General features: G+C 42.4%; 1 protein-coding gene across 4 annotated transcripts; it reads left to right on the top strand.

Annotated features, from left to right (window-relative positions):
- The first annotated feature begins 520 nt into the window (after positions 1–520).
- Positions 521–16080, top strand: Puf (ubiquitinyl hydrolase 1 puf). Of its 4 annotated transcripts, XR_013085221.1 has the most exons (11): positions 531–1107; positions 1628–1724; positions 1829–2180; positions 2261–2558; positions 2644–10100; positions 10167–10357; positions 10429–10606; positions 10685–10851; positions 10937–11607; positions 11674–15353; positions 15456–16080. XR_013085221.1 is itself a non-coding variant. In XM_076810967.1 (10 exons), exons 1-10 carry the CDS (start codon positions 1065–1067, stop codon positions 12501–12503), a joined length of 10176 nt encoding a protein of 3391 aa, XP_076667082.1. In that variant the 5' UTR covers positions 529–1064; the 3' UTR covers positions 12504–16080. The 4 variants fall into 4 exon arrangements, 3 of the variants coding, with proteins under 3 accessions (XP_076667083.1, XP_076667082.1, XP_076667081.1); XM_076810967.1 differs by having other exon boundaries at positions 529–1107; positions 11782–16080; XM_076810966.1 differs by having other exon boundaries at positions 11674–16080.
- Positions 16081–17655: the final 1575 nt, after the last annotated feature.

Below are 17655 nucleotides of genomic sequence, written 5' to 3'. Positions count from 1 at the left end.
CTTACGTTTCCCATTGTAATCGTAAACTAGCGTATGCAATAACATAATGCCTTTAATTTCGATAATTAATTGTTTCGTTCGAATCACTATATACAACGATTAATTCATTCTGAAGTCGATTAATATCGTATTAACGAAGAATTGCAGCGCACGCTTGGGAACCTACGACATATATACCTAGGTCCTTTAAAGAGATCATTATAGATCTATTCTTCTCGATTTTGTCAAAAGTTATTATGTTTAAAACGAAACCAGTTCTTAATCAGACATGCTATGAAATAAGATTCATTTACTTTCGGATGATTTGTAATATTCCTAATTAATATATGTTACGATTTAAATTCATTGATCTGATTAATTTCTTACAACAAAATAAATGAATTGTTCTTGCTCGTAATATATAATATTATTTAGCGACTATCATCTATAATTAATAATAATCAGAAATGTGTATGCATGCATACGCATTTGATGATTGGAATAGTAATATTTGTGTTTTGTGTTTGATTACAAGTATCATAAATTGTAATCGAATTATATAATTTAAATGCTGTAAATATTTGTCGCTCATATTATTTCGCTGTGTATGTTTGTCTGAGATAATCCTTTGTATGCCATCGCTGTCTAAAGAGCTTGCATGAATATTTTAAATATCACATTATTTGCGATAAAATATGGCGGCGATCAGCTGTCTTCTGTCATAATGACATTCAGATTGATAAACAGAAGATTAAATATTTTTAGGGCAGCATGTGAACGATGCTCGTGGTTGGGTCTGTCAATCACATTAAACTCTTTGTAATTGTTATATCGCGGCGGGCCGGTGCGGAGGGAATTATTGAAAAATAAAAAGTGATATTCATCGTCGCTCATCTGAAGTAAGCGGCAAGTGAACGCAGCTGCGTAAAAAAGCAATATGGTGACTAACGAATTAATCAACTGTTGAGGATAATCAAGAATACAAATGTTTAATAATATTACCAACTTTTAGGATGGACGGTAGTGAAACTGAGTGATGAACTTGACGTGATTAAAAGCCTTTCAGAGGCTAAAGAGAGAAAACCATGTGCGATGTGTGTGTTGACTTTCACGACCTTCTGCTCTCCTGTAAGCAAAATGTATACAATATCTTTCATATTAACCTATCACAATTCTGTTGCATGTTTCGAATTTTTACTCCCGCGACATTCATTAGCCATTTAGCGCGAACGATTCGGGGGCAATGCATTCCATAAAAAATGTATCCGACCTTACACTTGCGTGAAATTTTTTCGCCTGCGAAGTTTCGTTAATGGCGTTACAGCGTATAACCTTACCGCCTATGCGTAACCTTAAGGCTTGTACTGTCCGATGCACGAATATATGTTACAATATTTCAATGTTTAAGACAATGCAACATCTTACTGTGCTGTATTGTTGAAAGTCGTAATTAATATTGGAATTGTACGACACACCGGAGCGGTTCATAGTAGATGGCGAAATTGTTGAAAGCGACGCATAAAGTGAATGTAATAATACTAGAACGCGTCATTACAGTGATTAGAATAATGATAAGGATGACACGTGTTCGTAGTTATACTTGTTCATTTTCAGTTATCCCGTTCCCTTATTTGTAATCTATGTTTAGATGATGAAAGATCGTCAAAGGAACAAGACGGATTGGCTACGCTGTGCATTTCGGACGTGGACACAACACTGCATTATGTTAATCAGTGGGTACAAAGGTCTGGCTTCAGTTTTTCCAATATGTAAAGTAAACGTAGAATTCCAACGAAAATTGTGGCCGCTTACACGGATGATACAAGGCTTACGCTCTCTGCTTTTCCAGGCAATGTATGTGCTGCTATCGCGAGATTAAGAATTTCGATCGATTCATACGATTAACGCAAAGCGTTGTATTATGCACATTACAACAATTACAAATTATACAACAAAATGGACAGCAGGGGAACGCTGGTAAAGCATCGTCCAAAGATGAGAAGGAGGAAGAGGAGAAAGCTAGCGAAGGGAAGACGGATGATGCAGACTTTGCACAAACAGAAGCGCAAACAAAACAAAACTGGTCGCAACAAGATAGGGAGAAATTATTCCATCTTTTATCAAAGATATTTTTGTTGAATTTCCCTCTTTACATTGCAATGAAACATGGCGGTGCGATTAACCCTTTAGCTCCAGTAAAAGTAACAGCATACGTCATCTACTGTAACGAGTGTTTGCGTTTAATCGAGCAGTAGTACACGATCTTCTATTCTTTTTACAGGACGAAGGAGGGTATTGCGAACCTCATGATCCGGAAGTACCAGCTCCTTTAATCAGGGCAGTCTCCATATTTTGTCACCAAGGTGGTTTCAACTTAATGTCTGCTTGTTTCGATATGGAGAGTACTCTGCCCGTCAGTCTTGCACACTCCATGGTTGCAGTGATTTGTAATTTAAAACTTTGGCTGAATTATGGTAGCGTCATTCAGCTCTTTATACCATTGCGTAGTCGTGTCATGAAATATATGTGTCGCTTAGGAGATAAGGAACTACGTACACCAGCGGTTAGAACAATGGCAGGTAAATTTTGAAATAGATAAGACGCTGGTTATTTAACGTATCCGCTTGCTCTCTCGTTGCGAACTGATAATTTTGTTAATCTTAGATTTCATGTGGAGTGCTGTGAAGGATCCCATCGATGCTGTTTTACCAAGCTTTGATCGCGACGGATTGGACCTAGCATTTAAATACTTCACTAGTACAACTTTAACTATGAGACTAGCAGGGATAGCTCAGATAAATGCTCATATCACTGCATTCAATGAACTTTGCAATAGCGAGACTGTCGCAGAAGTGGAACAAGTTGGGCATGCATTGGCCGCCTGGTTGACGGAGAATAATATAATAGCTCATATATTTGGACCAAATTTGCACGTAGAAGTTATTAAACAGAGTCATATTGTGTTAAGTTTCCTAGCTATGGAAGGTAGAATCACGTCTTCAGATATGGATACCATGTGGCAGGCTGCACAATTGAAACACTGCGGGCGCCCAGTATATGATTTGTTAGCGCCGTTAGTGAAACATTTGGCTCCGACTCCAGTTCTACATTTGTACTCGTTATTAGGAAAGTTAGAGCCAAAGGACCATACGGAACAAAGCTTGTTCCTGGCATCCGCTTTGATAAAGTTTATTTGGACAGCAGGTGGGTCGGGCTATCCACGAGGTTTAACCATAAAGAACAGGGACATTTTAAGAGGGAATTGTGGTGTTGGCGGTAGTAGTACTAGCGACCCCAGTGGAATGGATGGAAGTAGCCCAGACGAAGATGAAGAAGAGCCTAGTCCTGCCCCATCCGAAGGGCCTTCGCCAAGGAAACAAGCAAGAGGCGATAGCAGCGACGGAGAAGGTCCTTTTAAAGCAAAAAGTGTGGGTGCAGCAGTCATGCAGGCAGCCTTAAATGAGGTAGAAGGTTCTACGTTAGAAAAGTCTGAGTGCAGCGCTGAATCAATGAAAGAGTCAGTATGCACGGTACAAGACGATATGAAAGAGAAGCAAAGTGGTTCGGACGCAGAGGCCGATACGGAAAAATCCAATGCGGAGGAGACGGTTACAATTGAGAAGAAGAAGAGGAAAGTACTAAGAAAACGGAAAAAGCCACAGAAACGTTCCTTAGCTACCGTGGATAAGACATTGGAAGACATAGTGAATCAAGAGAATGGTATAAAAAATAAAGATTTGATGTTAGATATAAAAAATAGAGCGGAGGACGTTTTGAACAGCACTTTGGATACCGGTGGATTAGTTTCTTTGGAGGACCCAAAAGGTGTTGATGCGCTGGATCGTGTGAAGCAACAGGCGATGGCTTTAGATCCAAGCGATCAACAAGTTCCAACGACGGCAGCGCTATTAAGAAGGGCTAATAAGAATAAGTATATGTCATTAGTAGGGCATAATGTTGATCGAGCACCGGACTCTGCAGATACATCGCACGACGAAGATGATAGCGATGTAGCTGGTGTTCTGGCCGCGGCAGACGGACCCAGTGCTGTTATATCTGAACTTGCTGGTTTAGTACACGCGACAGGGCCAACATTTTTACCTTCTGGTTTGGACGAAATGCTTTCAGACGAGGAAGGATCGTATAGCAGTAGAATATCGAATAAAAGTGAGAAGAATATGGCGGACTTCGATGGAGAAGAGAGTGGTTGCGAGGAAGAATTAGCTCAACTAGCGGCGCGTCATTTAACGGCTATACAAATGCAAGCTTATCATCCCCATCATTCCCACCCAACAATGACGATCAGGCGATCAGTTTGTCGTCCCCCGCAGGTAAGAAGTGTTCGCCAGACGGTCACGCGAGTGAGCTCCCAATTCAACTTGGATACTGTCTGCAAGCCCGGTAACACGTTGTTATGGGATCTTCTGCAAGACGATAAAATAGGTCAGCTGGGAGAGGGCTTGGCATTGGAAGCTGAGAAAGCGTTATGCAATCTCCTTTGCTTCAACGTTGACCGATTAATACCTATGAAATTCATAGAAGGCTGCCTAGAGAATCTCGCAACCAACCGTTCCGTGGTCGTCTCTCTGAGATTGTTGCCTAAATTACTTGCCAGTTTCCAACAGTTTGGCGCGATGGACGCGCACACCATAACGACATGGGCGGATCGCGAGCGCGGCATGATGAAACACTTCTTCAATAATCTCAAGACGTATACCAGCATAGGGCCAAAAAATAGTTTGTATTCTCATCAAACAGAGATACAAGTTAGATTGCAGTTTCTATCGTCGATCTTCTCGCCCCTGGGATCCCCTGAATGCTTTCGCCTTAGTCTGGAGCAAGTAGACATATTGTGGCAATGTTTGTCACAGGATCCAACATGCGCCGATGAGCTTTTCAGTTGGTTGCTCAGTCAAGCGAAGTCAACGGAACAACACGCCCTCGGGATGGACACGCTTAAGCACTTGTGCATGCGTAAATTGCCAAGTTTGCCACCAGAAACTATCAGTATGACCGGCCTCAGCCTCTTCCAACAGTTGTGCAACTTGGCTCGCTTGGCTGCCGCGCATTTGGATAGACCTTTGAGGGATGTCGACTCGGTGGGTATGGACTTCTTATGGAGAATCGCGTTGAAAGCTAAGAGTACGGATGTCAGTATGGCGGCCATACAATACTTAAACGGATATTACATGTCCAGACAACTGACACAAGAAGCGGAATTCGTTTCGCAGTGTATGACTCATCTAGCTGCGGCCAGCGCTGATTTAGAGATAAACGAAGAAGCCAGTTTACGTTGCATACAAAGAGCACTGCTATTATTGAGGACGCACCTGGAAGCTTTTCGAAAGCGGTATGCGTATCATTTGCGTCGCTGGGTATTGGAAGGAAGAGGTGCTGGTAGCCACGTAGCTATGAACACTTCAGAAAAGGGCCAGCAATTAAGAATATTTGTACAGCCCGCTGGGATCCCTGAGAAGACGAGCTTCATCCTTCTCAGCACTGACTACGTTGCTGACCTGAGAGCAGAGGTTGCTAAATGGTGGGATGACACGCAGAACAGCCAAGAGAAGACATCGTCGACTGCGAATTCCAATCAGAACAACGGATCGGTGCTGGGATCTCTGCTTACTGATGGGCCGATTCGAATGATCACGCAGGGCCAGGAGTTAACCATCGACTTCGATGAAAAGACGTTGCAGGAGATGGGCTTCAAGGATGGTCAACTAGTATTCATTTCTCCTGGAGCTGGCCGAAGTAACGGCACAGGTAGATGTAACAAGCGAGATATGGACTCGCCATCGCTGCTACCGCCTCCTCCTCGAGAATCTTTACCAACACTATTGTTATTACGACCACAGTATTTTGAGCAATTATTCACGCTGATGAGAACACTGAGCGCTATGAGAACGATCGTGAAGGGAGGGCAGGAGATTCCTCATACAAAGGCTCAAGTACTTTCTAGAAGAGTCTGGGATACCTTGACTTTACTGCCGACTAGCCCGACCTTGCTGAGAGGTTTCCAGAAGTTGGGAGAGACAACTCTGCCAGAACTATTAGATCCTGCTAGCCCTCAAAAATTGATGTATTCTCTATACATAGTAGAATCTTTAAGTAGACGTAGTACAACGGGTCAGCCGTCTGCTGTGAACTCCTCGTCTTCTGCGGCGGCTCACGAAGGTGGAGGTGATGCAGATGACAACCACGAGGACAAAGAGAAGGATGTTGCTTGGTCTGCATTGTTCGTCCAGCACGGCGGCTTGCGCCATTTGTTCGACATCTTTATGTCCGGGTGTTTGGAACAGGGAGACGGTAGCGAATGGCAGCAGGACTGTCTTGCTAGTTTGCTGAAGCAACTGTGTCTCTTGGGTGTGGTTAAGGAGGAGAAGAAACGTAGTAAGGCGGACAAGTTGATTGTACCGAAACTAAGCGAGGCGATGCTTTCGATGATGAACGTCGACGCTGTCATGGCTCGGATAACGAACATATTAAACGAGGTATCTTTGCCTAGAGATCCAAATCATTACAAGACAGGACTTTTCGGGAGGTCCCAAGTCATACAGTATACTATGGCTCTACTAGTCTGTTGGGTGCATAGCGACGAGACAGTCAGGCAGTATCTTTTCTCGTCGTCGGAGCCTTTTGGGAAGACTTGGCTGCGAAGATTGGTGTTAGAAGATCCCGAACCAGCGGTGAGGAGAGAAGTTTGCACGGCGCTGTACAGTTTATGCTTGGGCACCACAGGATCCGAAGATGACAATTCTGATGTTTCTAGTTTAATCGTACCAATGTTGAATACGTTATTGGAGCATCTTGTAATTGCAGAAGCGATGCAACCTTCTCATCGAAAACCAGACTTACCCTTGCACTTACACCCAGTGCTCGACGATGGAAAAGAGCCTTACGGACCTGCTTGTAGAGACTATTTTTGGCTTGTTTGCAGATTAGTCGATTCACTTCCGGAAGAAGCTATTAAGGAAGGTTCAGACGACTCTAATTTAACAATAGACCTCGAGACACTGGCGATTAGAGTGATCGATTCTGTTTTAAATAGAGAACACTTGGAGACACGTCACAACACTGTGGAGGACGACGGTTTAGTCGGATTATTGAATCTGACTTGCAATATTATGACACACAATCCACCCTGCAAACAGGGGAAGATTGGCCAAAATTTACTGCACGAAGTATTCGATTTTCTATTTGCGCTGCCAAATCCTCGATCGAAGCATGTCCCGAAATGTAAAAGTCAAGTGTCTAGATCGGCAGGCTTCGATCTCTTAGTTGAACTCGTGAAATCTACTCCCGATAATTACAGGATTCTCCACGAGAAATTGTTAGCGCAGCATAAACCCGGTCCACATTCTCCGTACCCATGGGATTATTGGCCACACGAGGATGGACGTTCCGATTGCGGATATGTGGGCCTGACGAATTTAGGTGCAACTTGTTACATGGCTAGCTGTATGCAACATCTGTACATGATGCCACAAGCGCGTGTATCCATACTAGGTGCTGACTGTAATAGAGCAAACAAACACCAGCTGACATTGAGGGAGCTACAGAGAATGTTCGCCTATCTCCTGGAGTCTGAAAGGAAAGCGTACAATCCTAGAAGTTTCTGTCGAGTATACACCATGAATCACGAACCCCTAAATACTGGGGAACAAAAGGACATGGCTGAGTTCTTCATAGATCTTGTATCTAAGTTAGAAGAGATGACGTCGGACTTGAAGAATTTAGTGAAAACGTTATTCTGCGGTGTAATATCTAATAATGTTGTATCATTGGATTGTGAACACGTGAGTAGGACTCTCGAGGAGTTTTACACTGTCCGGTGTCAAGTGGCTGATATGAGGAATCTCTACGAAAGTTTAGACGAAGTTACGGTTAAAGACACATTGGAGGGAGATAACATGTATACGTGCTCGCAATGTGGCAAAAAAGCAAGAGCAGAGAAAAGAGCGTGCTTTAAAAAGTTACCACATATATTGTGCTTTAACACAATGCGATATACGTTTAATATGGGTACCATGTTAAAGGAGAAAGTGAATACGCATTTCAGTTTTCCGTTGCGACTGGACATGTCCGGATACGTGGAGAAGAAACTGATGCCCCAGCATTATCAAGAAGAGAAGAAAGCATCCGAGAAAAGAAAGTCCGAAGTTGACTGCCAAGCAGGATTGGATAATGACGTTGAGGGAGAAGAAATGGAGCACTACCAATACGATTTAATAGGCGTAACAGTTCATACTGGTACAGCCGACGGTGGGCACTATTATAGTTTCATCAGAGACCGCACATCCCCCAATAAAGACAAATGGTTCTTGTTCAATGACGCCGAGGTTAAACCGTTCGATCCGAATCAAATAGCAGCAGAATGTTTCGGTGGCGAAATGACCAGCAAAACTTACGATTCCGTTACAGACAAATTCATGGATTTCAGTTTCGAGAAAACCAATTCTGCTTACATGCTTTTCTACGAATGGTGTGCTGATCCTGGGGACCAGGCGAAGGAAGAAGAGGCCACTGTTTCCAGTCCGAATGGACGGCAACTTTCTTCATTGGTCCACAAAAATACCAACAAGCTACCGCCTTTAGAACTGAATAAAGAACTCGAGGATTGGATATGGCAGGATAATATGCACTTTTTGCAGGACAAGAATATTTTTGAACACACGTACTTCACGTTCATGTGGCAGATATGTGGTTACATACCTCAAACATTGCTCTCCGTGCAATCTGATATAACAGAAATGTCAGCGGATCTATCGACATCATTTTTTATGGAGACGTTCATCCATGCTAAAGAGAAGCCGACGATGGTGCAGTGGGTAGAATTGCTGACAAAACAGTTCAACAGTTCGGCCGGTGCGTGCGCTAGATTCCTTGAGAGGATGGCCGGTGATTCGTGGTGGCCAATTCAAATTCTAGTCAAGTGCCCTAATCAAATGGTTAGACAAATGTTCCAAAGGCTATGCATCCATGTGATACAACGATTGCGCGCTACTCAAGCACCTTTGTATCTCCTCTGCGACGAAGAAAATGATATAAACACTGTCGGCACAAGATCCTGCGTAACGAGATTCGTGAGGATGCTGTTGTCGCTCATGGAGCACGCGAAGCAGCACTTGAAACACCTTACCGAGTACTTCAGCTTTTTATACGAGTTCAGCAAAATGGGTGAGGAGGAAACGCTGTTTCTGATCAGAGTGCAAGCCATATCGACTATGGTAAATTTTTATCTTGGGCACAAGACGCACGAATTTGTCGATGCAGTTAGCGAAGAGGAGGAGGAAGAGGAGATTGTCGCGATGCCGACAGAGAAGTTGAGACCCGCCTCTTTAGATAAAATGATCACTTTGATAGCAACTCTGGTGGAACGTAGTAGAGGATCCGATCATAGGTTAGCGCTGTCGCCGGCGGATCTTAGTGCTGTTGCAGGAGGCAAAGGGTTCCCCTTTTTATATCAACAGACGCGCGACGTTATTAATCTGAACCAGACGCGAAATTTAATTCAATCTTTGTGCCGTTGGAACGACAGACTAGCCGTACATATAGTGACGATGATATTTCAAGCTATAACAAAGCATACAGACATATGCCAACCATTCTTCAAACTTCTGACACTGTTAACGGAGAGCTCAGGGCCAAGCGGATTACCTTGTATGACACAGTTGATTCTGGGCAGAGTATGGGAAGCAGCTAGAGTCGCGCCACACGGAGCACTCGAGTGGCTAGCTTTAGCCGTAACGAGAAGCAAGCTGGCGCATGCCTGGGTGTTGCAAGGATTGGACACATGGTTGCAACACTTCCTGTTAGAGCACTCGAATCAGAGAGTCCGTTCAGCAGCTGCTTTTCTCCTTGTATCGTTGGTCCCGTCTACTCACTTCAGACAGAGCTATCGCAGTGCTCACAGGTTAGGCTTAGGATGCAATACGTCTAGAGAGCTACAACTGTCGCCAGAAGCTACTTTAATTCTTCATCAGATATATACAGCGCTTTTAAGATTATTGCAACCCGCGAGACATTATATCGATATACAGACTCATGGTACAATGAAGCTCACTGCCTATTTTGCGTTACTCACATACTGCGTTGTTTCCAAGACGGAGAAGTTAATGGTAGGTACACCACGGTGGTATATTGCGCTGTATAATTGTGCATCATTGTAAAATACTTGGTTTCAGTTCGGACAATATTTAAACGACTTGTGGACACTGTTTCATCCAAAACTTTCTGAGCCTAGCATTCCAGTGCATCATAATAAGCAAGCTGTACTATTGTTTTGGTATCACGTTTGTTCAGAATGTCCAGAAAATGTAGCACTTATACTTCATAATCCGCATATCACTAAAAACATTGCATTTAATTATATACTGTAAGCGTCGCCCTCTTCAATCTATTGGGAATAATTAGTCGACGCCCTTTTGTAATACATGTTGCTTTCAGAGCCGATCACGAGGATCAAGATGTGGTATTATTTAATAGAGTAATGCTCCCCGCTTATTATGGTTTGTTACGACTTTGCTGCCAACAATCTCGCACCTTTACGAGGCAATTAGCTGCACATCAGAATATCCAATGGGCATTCAAGAACATTACACCCCATCCTACTCAGTATTCAACTGTAAGATTGATATATATTCGTAGGGCATCCATGTTTCTCCATTTCATATAATTCGGATATCTCTTTTTCTCTGTGCAGGCTGTGGACGAGTTATTTAAGTTGATGCAGCTATTAGTTGCGAAGCATCCCGATCAAACGGAACAAGAAGAAGCTGAAATCGCATCGTTCAGGAGAGGGACCCTATCCTCGTATTTGCAAGGATTAGACGGACGATCATGTTGGGCCACGCTGATCTCTGCATTCCGGTATGACATTAAACACAATTCGTTATAATCCACGCGTGTAATTTGAAGAGTGAATAATTAATGCACATGAATGAATATTTTACAGCATACTCATTGAATCAGATGACGATCGCCTGTATGTTGTGTATAATGGAGGATTGAGTATGGCTTTGGAAGCATTTCATATGCTACATATCATGTACCACGAAGCAACCGCGTGTCACGTTGCCGGAGACTTGGCTGAATTAATAGCTATCATCGTGGAGCTTGTGCGGTGCATTAGAACCGCCAGAGACGGGCCAGACGCAAGAAGCATATTAGCGAACTGCAAAGAATGGCCAGACATCCTGCGAAAATTGGCTACGCTATTGAACACGTACAATCCTCCAGACATGCGAAACCTTGCTATAGACCTCCTAAAAGAGCTTGTCATGCTTGTTCCTGCTGAAGCTATATTAATTTTAGCACCGTTACTCTCACACTGCCACGCAGCTCTGCAAGAGTCTCACGCCGCGGTCCCACCCGGCCCGTACCTTCCAAGAAGATCCACTCCGCCAGGGAAGATGCCTACCCGGCCTGCCAGACCGATGGTTCAAATGGCAGTGCCGCATTCCCAGCTGGAAGCTTCGAAGGGGGTGGATCCGGAGTACGATAGCGCGTTGCTTGAGTTTTATTTACCCTATCACGAGCTGATCGACGTGATGTGCAGACTAGCAATCAATAACGACTGCATGACAGACACATTAGTCAACCTGAGCGCTATGCTAGGATTCGAAGGTGAGATACCATTCGCCGCTACCCACGATGCCTGACGTACCTTATAATGAAACAATTTCATTGCAGGTGTACCGTTACACTTGGCATTGTTCCCTAGGCTATGGTTAGACGTTCATGCTGCCACACACATAGATAGAAAGCATATTGCATCTCTTCTTTGCTCTTCCTATACAGTGGACTACGTAGACGCTGTTTTACTAGACGAGAGGTCATCGTTAGGGGTGCCGGCTATCCATGCCTTTCTCAAGACCTTCTTTCCCAAGCTCGCTAATCACGTGCTGACCGAACAAACTTGCTTGCTTATCGACAACTTAGTTAGCTCCATGGTGGCGATGGTGGAGGCCGTTGATATCCAAGCATCCGCGCACAGATTGACCGGGGACTTGAGGGCGCTGGCTCTGGTCTACAGTAGCAGTACGAGGCTGAAGCCGCCGGCTAGTCTGCTACCAGCTCTAGAGACGCTGCTGTCCCGAACCAGGGCCATTAAAGTGAAAGAGTCGAATCAGCAGGAGATCGAAGCCCCCTCGAAGAAGCGTAAGTTCAATGTCAGCGAGGACGGGGAAACGGCCGACAAGGAGCTGCATCTGCCTATCAAAGAGCATAACGAACAAAAGAACGTGCCCGACATAGACGTCGAGGAGAAAGAGAAGGCAGAGGCGAACGACGTGGGCTCCTCCGACTCCGGAGACGACAAAACCATATCAAGGCACAAGAGTAACGTTCAATCGGAGAGTGTCCCTACGGGAGTCAGTACGGTATCGCCAAGCTTAATCGACACCAACAACTGCGCGAACCAGCTACGATGCTCGTTGACCAATGTCTCCTGGCTGGAGATGCTGGAGAAGACCATAGCCGATCTGCAGATGATCGTGCAATTGCAAACGAAGAGCAATTAATTATGTACATGTTTTTCGAATGGTGCTTTCGTGGCGTAGAAGCATACAATACAAGGACTAAGTTCACGTGCAAACTGTGTGTGGTTCTTTGAGATAAACGGGGACAAAAGTACGGTAATATACGTTCAAGATCTAGATGGACAAATTTTAGTGCGTTTTGTGTTCTATTAAATGAAAAAAGAAGAAAAAAAATTTTTTAGATACATATGCTTCTGCGTATGTATCGAGTGCGATTTATTTTCCAAATGTAGGCGAATAATATACTTTTATCAACTTAAGTTATACTAACATGAAGGAAGAACGAAAGGAAAGGAAACGAATCATCAATCAGAACAGAACGTTTTTCATTTTATGTAATAAATGTTCGTTAGTGCTGTGAGATCCTATCTCTTGGCAACATATTTACGTGCACGGCCAACGTGTACAGTAATATAAGCCGCCCAGTATTCATTAACAGGAATTGCGAGAAGCCTCGAGATAGCTTAAGAATTACAACTACGAAAGCTTTGTTAAAACTATTAATTACTTTTTTCTATACTTGTCTCAACTTTCGCGGGGTATCACAGGGTCCGTTAAAATCTCCAAGGTGAAGTATGGTAATTATAGTATTTTTCCAATCGGCCCTTGAGCTGCGTACATTTAAATATTATTTACACACTTATCTACAAGCTGCATTAACTTATCAATGTAACATATTTTCCATCGTACTTTTAATGTTTCTTCTTTTTTTTTTGATCAATGATTAATCATGTAATTTATAAACGAGTACTTTTTATTATACACAGATTATTGCACGATTTTTTCCAACTAATTTACATGCAACACAGCTGTATGGTTTCGTTCCCTTGTATTTCGTATAATACGCGTGTAAGTAGGGAATTTTTTATTTATTCTTTCCCCGTTAGGTAAATTGACCGCGCACCGATCCTGCCAGACATAATTTCTATATCACGTATGCATTTCATGGCCTTTATAAGTCCCTTTCTCACGAATCGTCGAATATCGATCACGAAATCGAAACGTACTGTTACCTATTGTAATCCCCTCTCGCGGTATGGTAAAATTTAGCTTTCGTTCGAAATGAAAAATTAAGTAGGATCATTTTCTACGTGACTTATAACGACATTTCTTAATCATGGCGATAGCCAGCATAAAAGCCTACTGTCTATACCATCGATAGACCGCTCTTCTCTTCTGTACGACGGTAAAAAAAAAAGAAATAAAGATATCTCACATCACAAATGAACAGTTGTGAAATTCTTGAAGGATTGGACAAAATTAATCAAGGAATCTGAAGAGAGCATTTTGCGACGAACATTTAACCGAGAAAAAAGTAAACCAGACACATATCCATTGCAGATTTGTTACCTGTACTCTTGTTTTGTCTGCACTGCTTCCTTATATTATGGCTAAACAGTAGCCGTGCGCTGTCGGAAAAGAAGAAATTTTATATTTATCGTATTCATTTCCATTCGACAAAAATTGCATTTTGTAAACGAACCACTTCGTCGCGATTCGCCGACCACTCTGGAGACTAAGTTTAAGGAGAATTCAGTACACATAATTAAGCTTTAATTTTCCACTCTGTCGATGATTCTTTGTTCGGGAAGTAAAGTGCGCGTTAATATATCTCGTGACAGCCTAGCTGCTTGGTAAAACAGTATTTCGAGCAACATATTGCCTCGAGAAATGTATTTCGACCGATTTCATACGTTACAATAAATTATACAGAATTCTGAATATTTCCATCGAATCAACGCGTTTCATTGATGTAGTGAAATAGATTTCTCGAGATAGTCCCCTCGTGGATGTCTGAAATACTATTTTATCCCGGGCAAACGAAGGAATCGTGATTGTACACGGTGAGTGCGTGCAGACGTGCGCAGTACACTAGCCAGAAGAGCACGTTCTCCTTGTAATTGAGCTTATTGTCAGACAATGGCACTAAAGTGTATCTCGTCCAGTTCGAAGTTGAAGAATCACCACGTGTGTTTTCAATTTTCACGGCACATACGCGAAACTACGAATGACTGAGAAGCGAGAGCGGCGAGTGTTAAAACTAAGATTGTACGGTGTTCTTGTACGAGACATTCGTTTTTTCTTTTCTCAAATTAACGTTACTTAATTAGCTAGGAGGAGAAGGGAACAGTCCGGGCGAGTCTTTTCCCGGACGGTAGTTCGGAACGAGAAGGTCCTGGCGCGTATAAAGAAATCTTAGATGACTAAGGTGACTTCCGGTCCGCCATTTTGGCGGGAAATTTTTGTAAAGTCGATCGTCGCGGTGCTCCCGTTAATTGACAGTACCACTTAAGTTTTACCATAGTTAAGATGGTATGCCGTGGCAGTAAACCATTGTGGCGATATCTGGGTCCCTAGAATGGCAGGTCAGAAGTCTGTGTTTACTGATCTAGGATTTCTTTGTTACTGTACAAGAAGCCTCGGTTTGAACCGTAACCTCTTCTTGCAAGATAACCACGTCTCGGTACTTGGAACGAATTCATCTACCTACGGGCGGAAAGTGATTTTTTAGCGGAGTGAATAAAAAGAGTCGCGCACAAATAACACCTATCAAGCGTGACTACTGGCGACCCATCATTATTATTATCATCAACTAACATTTACGATGTGAATGCGATAAGTATTAAAAGAAAAAATATAAAAAAAAAAAATGATATGTAAGCGAGATTAATAATTGCAAGTTTCCTCGCGTAGACAGTTTTTTCCAAGCGCGTTTTAATGTTGTACCACATTAAGAAGCTCGTTCTCTCGGTGTGTTAACGTCGTTTAATGAATGTTACGAAGCAAAGAAAGGCGGGAGGCATATGTTCAGTAGGTTTTACAGAGAACCAAGTACTCGTGTCCGCTTAATTAATACCGTGTAACATTTTAAACTGTATTTCTAACACTCAGCGTAACTACATACGTGATTGTGATGGGAAACACTGTGATTAGCGATCCTTGGGTCTATCTCCGCTAATTCGCGAATGTGAAGAGAGAGAGGAATACGGACGCGGCGAAACGTGTTCGTGGCACGCACATACGTTAACAATGACTTATCTCCACTAAAATCATGTATTTTTAACTGTCACTTGTCGGTGTGTGGCATATTGGGTTCAGCGAGATCGCGGATATTATGGTAACCGGACGTTCGAGTATCTGGAGAATAAAGAAGCGTGAGGGGATGTGTAGATCGTAAAGGAGGGGGGGGAGGGTACATGCGTGAGAAGCATTTACGATTACATTTAATTGTTAAAGAAAAAAAGCGACGAATGCCTTTGTCTTATGAAACGCGTCTCGATAATCTCCATATTTATAAATAAAAAGAAACATGGTAACAAAATACACGCGACAGGACGCTTGTGCTTTCGAGTAATTAGATTCGGAGGTGGTTAAGACTGTATAAAAATACAACTTGGGGGCGTACTATGATACTTTCATCATTTTATCAGCCTTCCGAATGTATCGGAACTATTTCGCCAGATTTGTATCTCCAGCATGTGTTTACATTTATGTATTCATTTATATACTTAAGGTGTATAGTTTTTGATCGATGATAAATAAAGTCTTTTCATTTTAAGCTCTGTGTCCTCTCATTCCAGTTTTCAGCATGGCAAAGGTACGTAGCTGGCTTGGTCTAAGCACTCTATCCAATATTTCGTCGATAATTTAAGGGGGGAGACACGTCACGTGACCTGGCCGATTCGGCAGGTCGGTATTACAGCATTTTTTTCTGCACAGAAATGGTAATACCGATAGATCGACGATTATCCGGTGAACGCGAGAGGGAGCTGTTTGCTATTTCTGTATTCTATTCTGAATAAGGAAAGAAATTCTCAGCTGTTCCGTTATACTTATAAAAATTTAAACGGAAAGTCGGCTGGTACTGTAAACGTAGAAAATTCATTGTACATTTTAATTACTTGAAATGTGCTTATGCTACAATATTCTACGTTAGCAGTAAGGAATTCTAAGTGAAAAGGGAAAATAGATGAGGGAATGTCCCCAGAAAATGAAATTTGTTAGGTTAGACATTTTTTTATTAGCAAAGCACCGAAACAGAACATGAAATGCAGAAAGCAGTTATCAACAAACATTATATATACAAAATTGTATTGAATGTTGAATTTGGCTAGTGAAAATGCGCAGACTGGATACGCGTGATTATTATGTGGTCGGCTCCTCGAAGTGACAGAAAATATAACCTAAATATATGCTATATGGCAACAAATGTTTAGTGGCTATTTCAGCTTCAAAGGCATCGCCTTAAAGTTGCAAATAAGAGGCGCAGGCCTTTCAAGAGGCGTTCGAAAATTCTGCGTCTCTTCGTTAAACAGTCACTGTCTCGAAACATCTGCGCCACTTCTCGCTCTTTAATTTGCTCTCCGGAGACATTACTTTGTGCCATCTCTTTCGACGGCATGTTCTCCTGTTACAAATCCCAATTTTGTGCATTCTGAAAATTTTCGCCAGATTTTGGCCCAGGTATCAGGAGAACATGAAGCGAAAAGAGGTATTCTGAATTTCAGCTTCGAAGGCATCCTCGATTGTCTCTCCGAAGACGTTACTTTGTGCCATCTCTTTCGACGGCATGTTCTCCTGTTACAAAGCCCAATTTTGTGCATTCTGAAAATTTTCGCCAGATTTTGGCCAATATATCAGGAGAACATGAAGTGGAAAGAGGTATACTAAAGGGTATAGCCGGTTAAGATCGTCAAATGTGTCCTTGAACCGAATTCGACTCACGATGAATCATTCGAAAGCTTATTAAAAAAGAAACATTTGTGGCAATATCCAACTTCGTATCTCCACCCGGAGGGTAGTAAAGGGCAAAAATAGGAAATCAGGTTTTTGCCGAATTTCTCCTATACTAGAGGATGAAAAATTTTGAAAAAAATCAGAGGCATTTATGTTATCAGGGCACATATTAGAGAATTGTTTCAGATTTTTAAATTGAAAAACCAAGCTGTGAAAAATAAAAAACGCCAAAAAATGCTGAAAAATGCCGATTGTGTATCGAAGCAGGCTTGGCACTATAATTATATTTTTACTGTAAGTACGTATGATTGTTACTATTGTCCTGAATTTTTTTCAGATTTTTCAATTTGTTGCGCCGCAGTTAAAAAAATTAAAAACCGATTTTTTCGTCGTGTTT

Source organism: Andrena cerasifolii, chromosome 4 (genome assembly GCF_050908995.1).
Source record: "Andrena cerasifolii isolate SP2316 chromosome 4, iyAndCera1_principal, whole genome shotgun sequence".
Taxonomy (NCBI): domain Eukaryota; kingdom Metazoa; phylum Arthropoda; class Insecta; order Hymenoptera; family Andrenidae; genus Andrena; species Andrena cerasifolii.
Note: the sequence above shows the minus strand (reverse complement) of the source record. Positions and strands in the feature narration are given on the sequence as shown.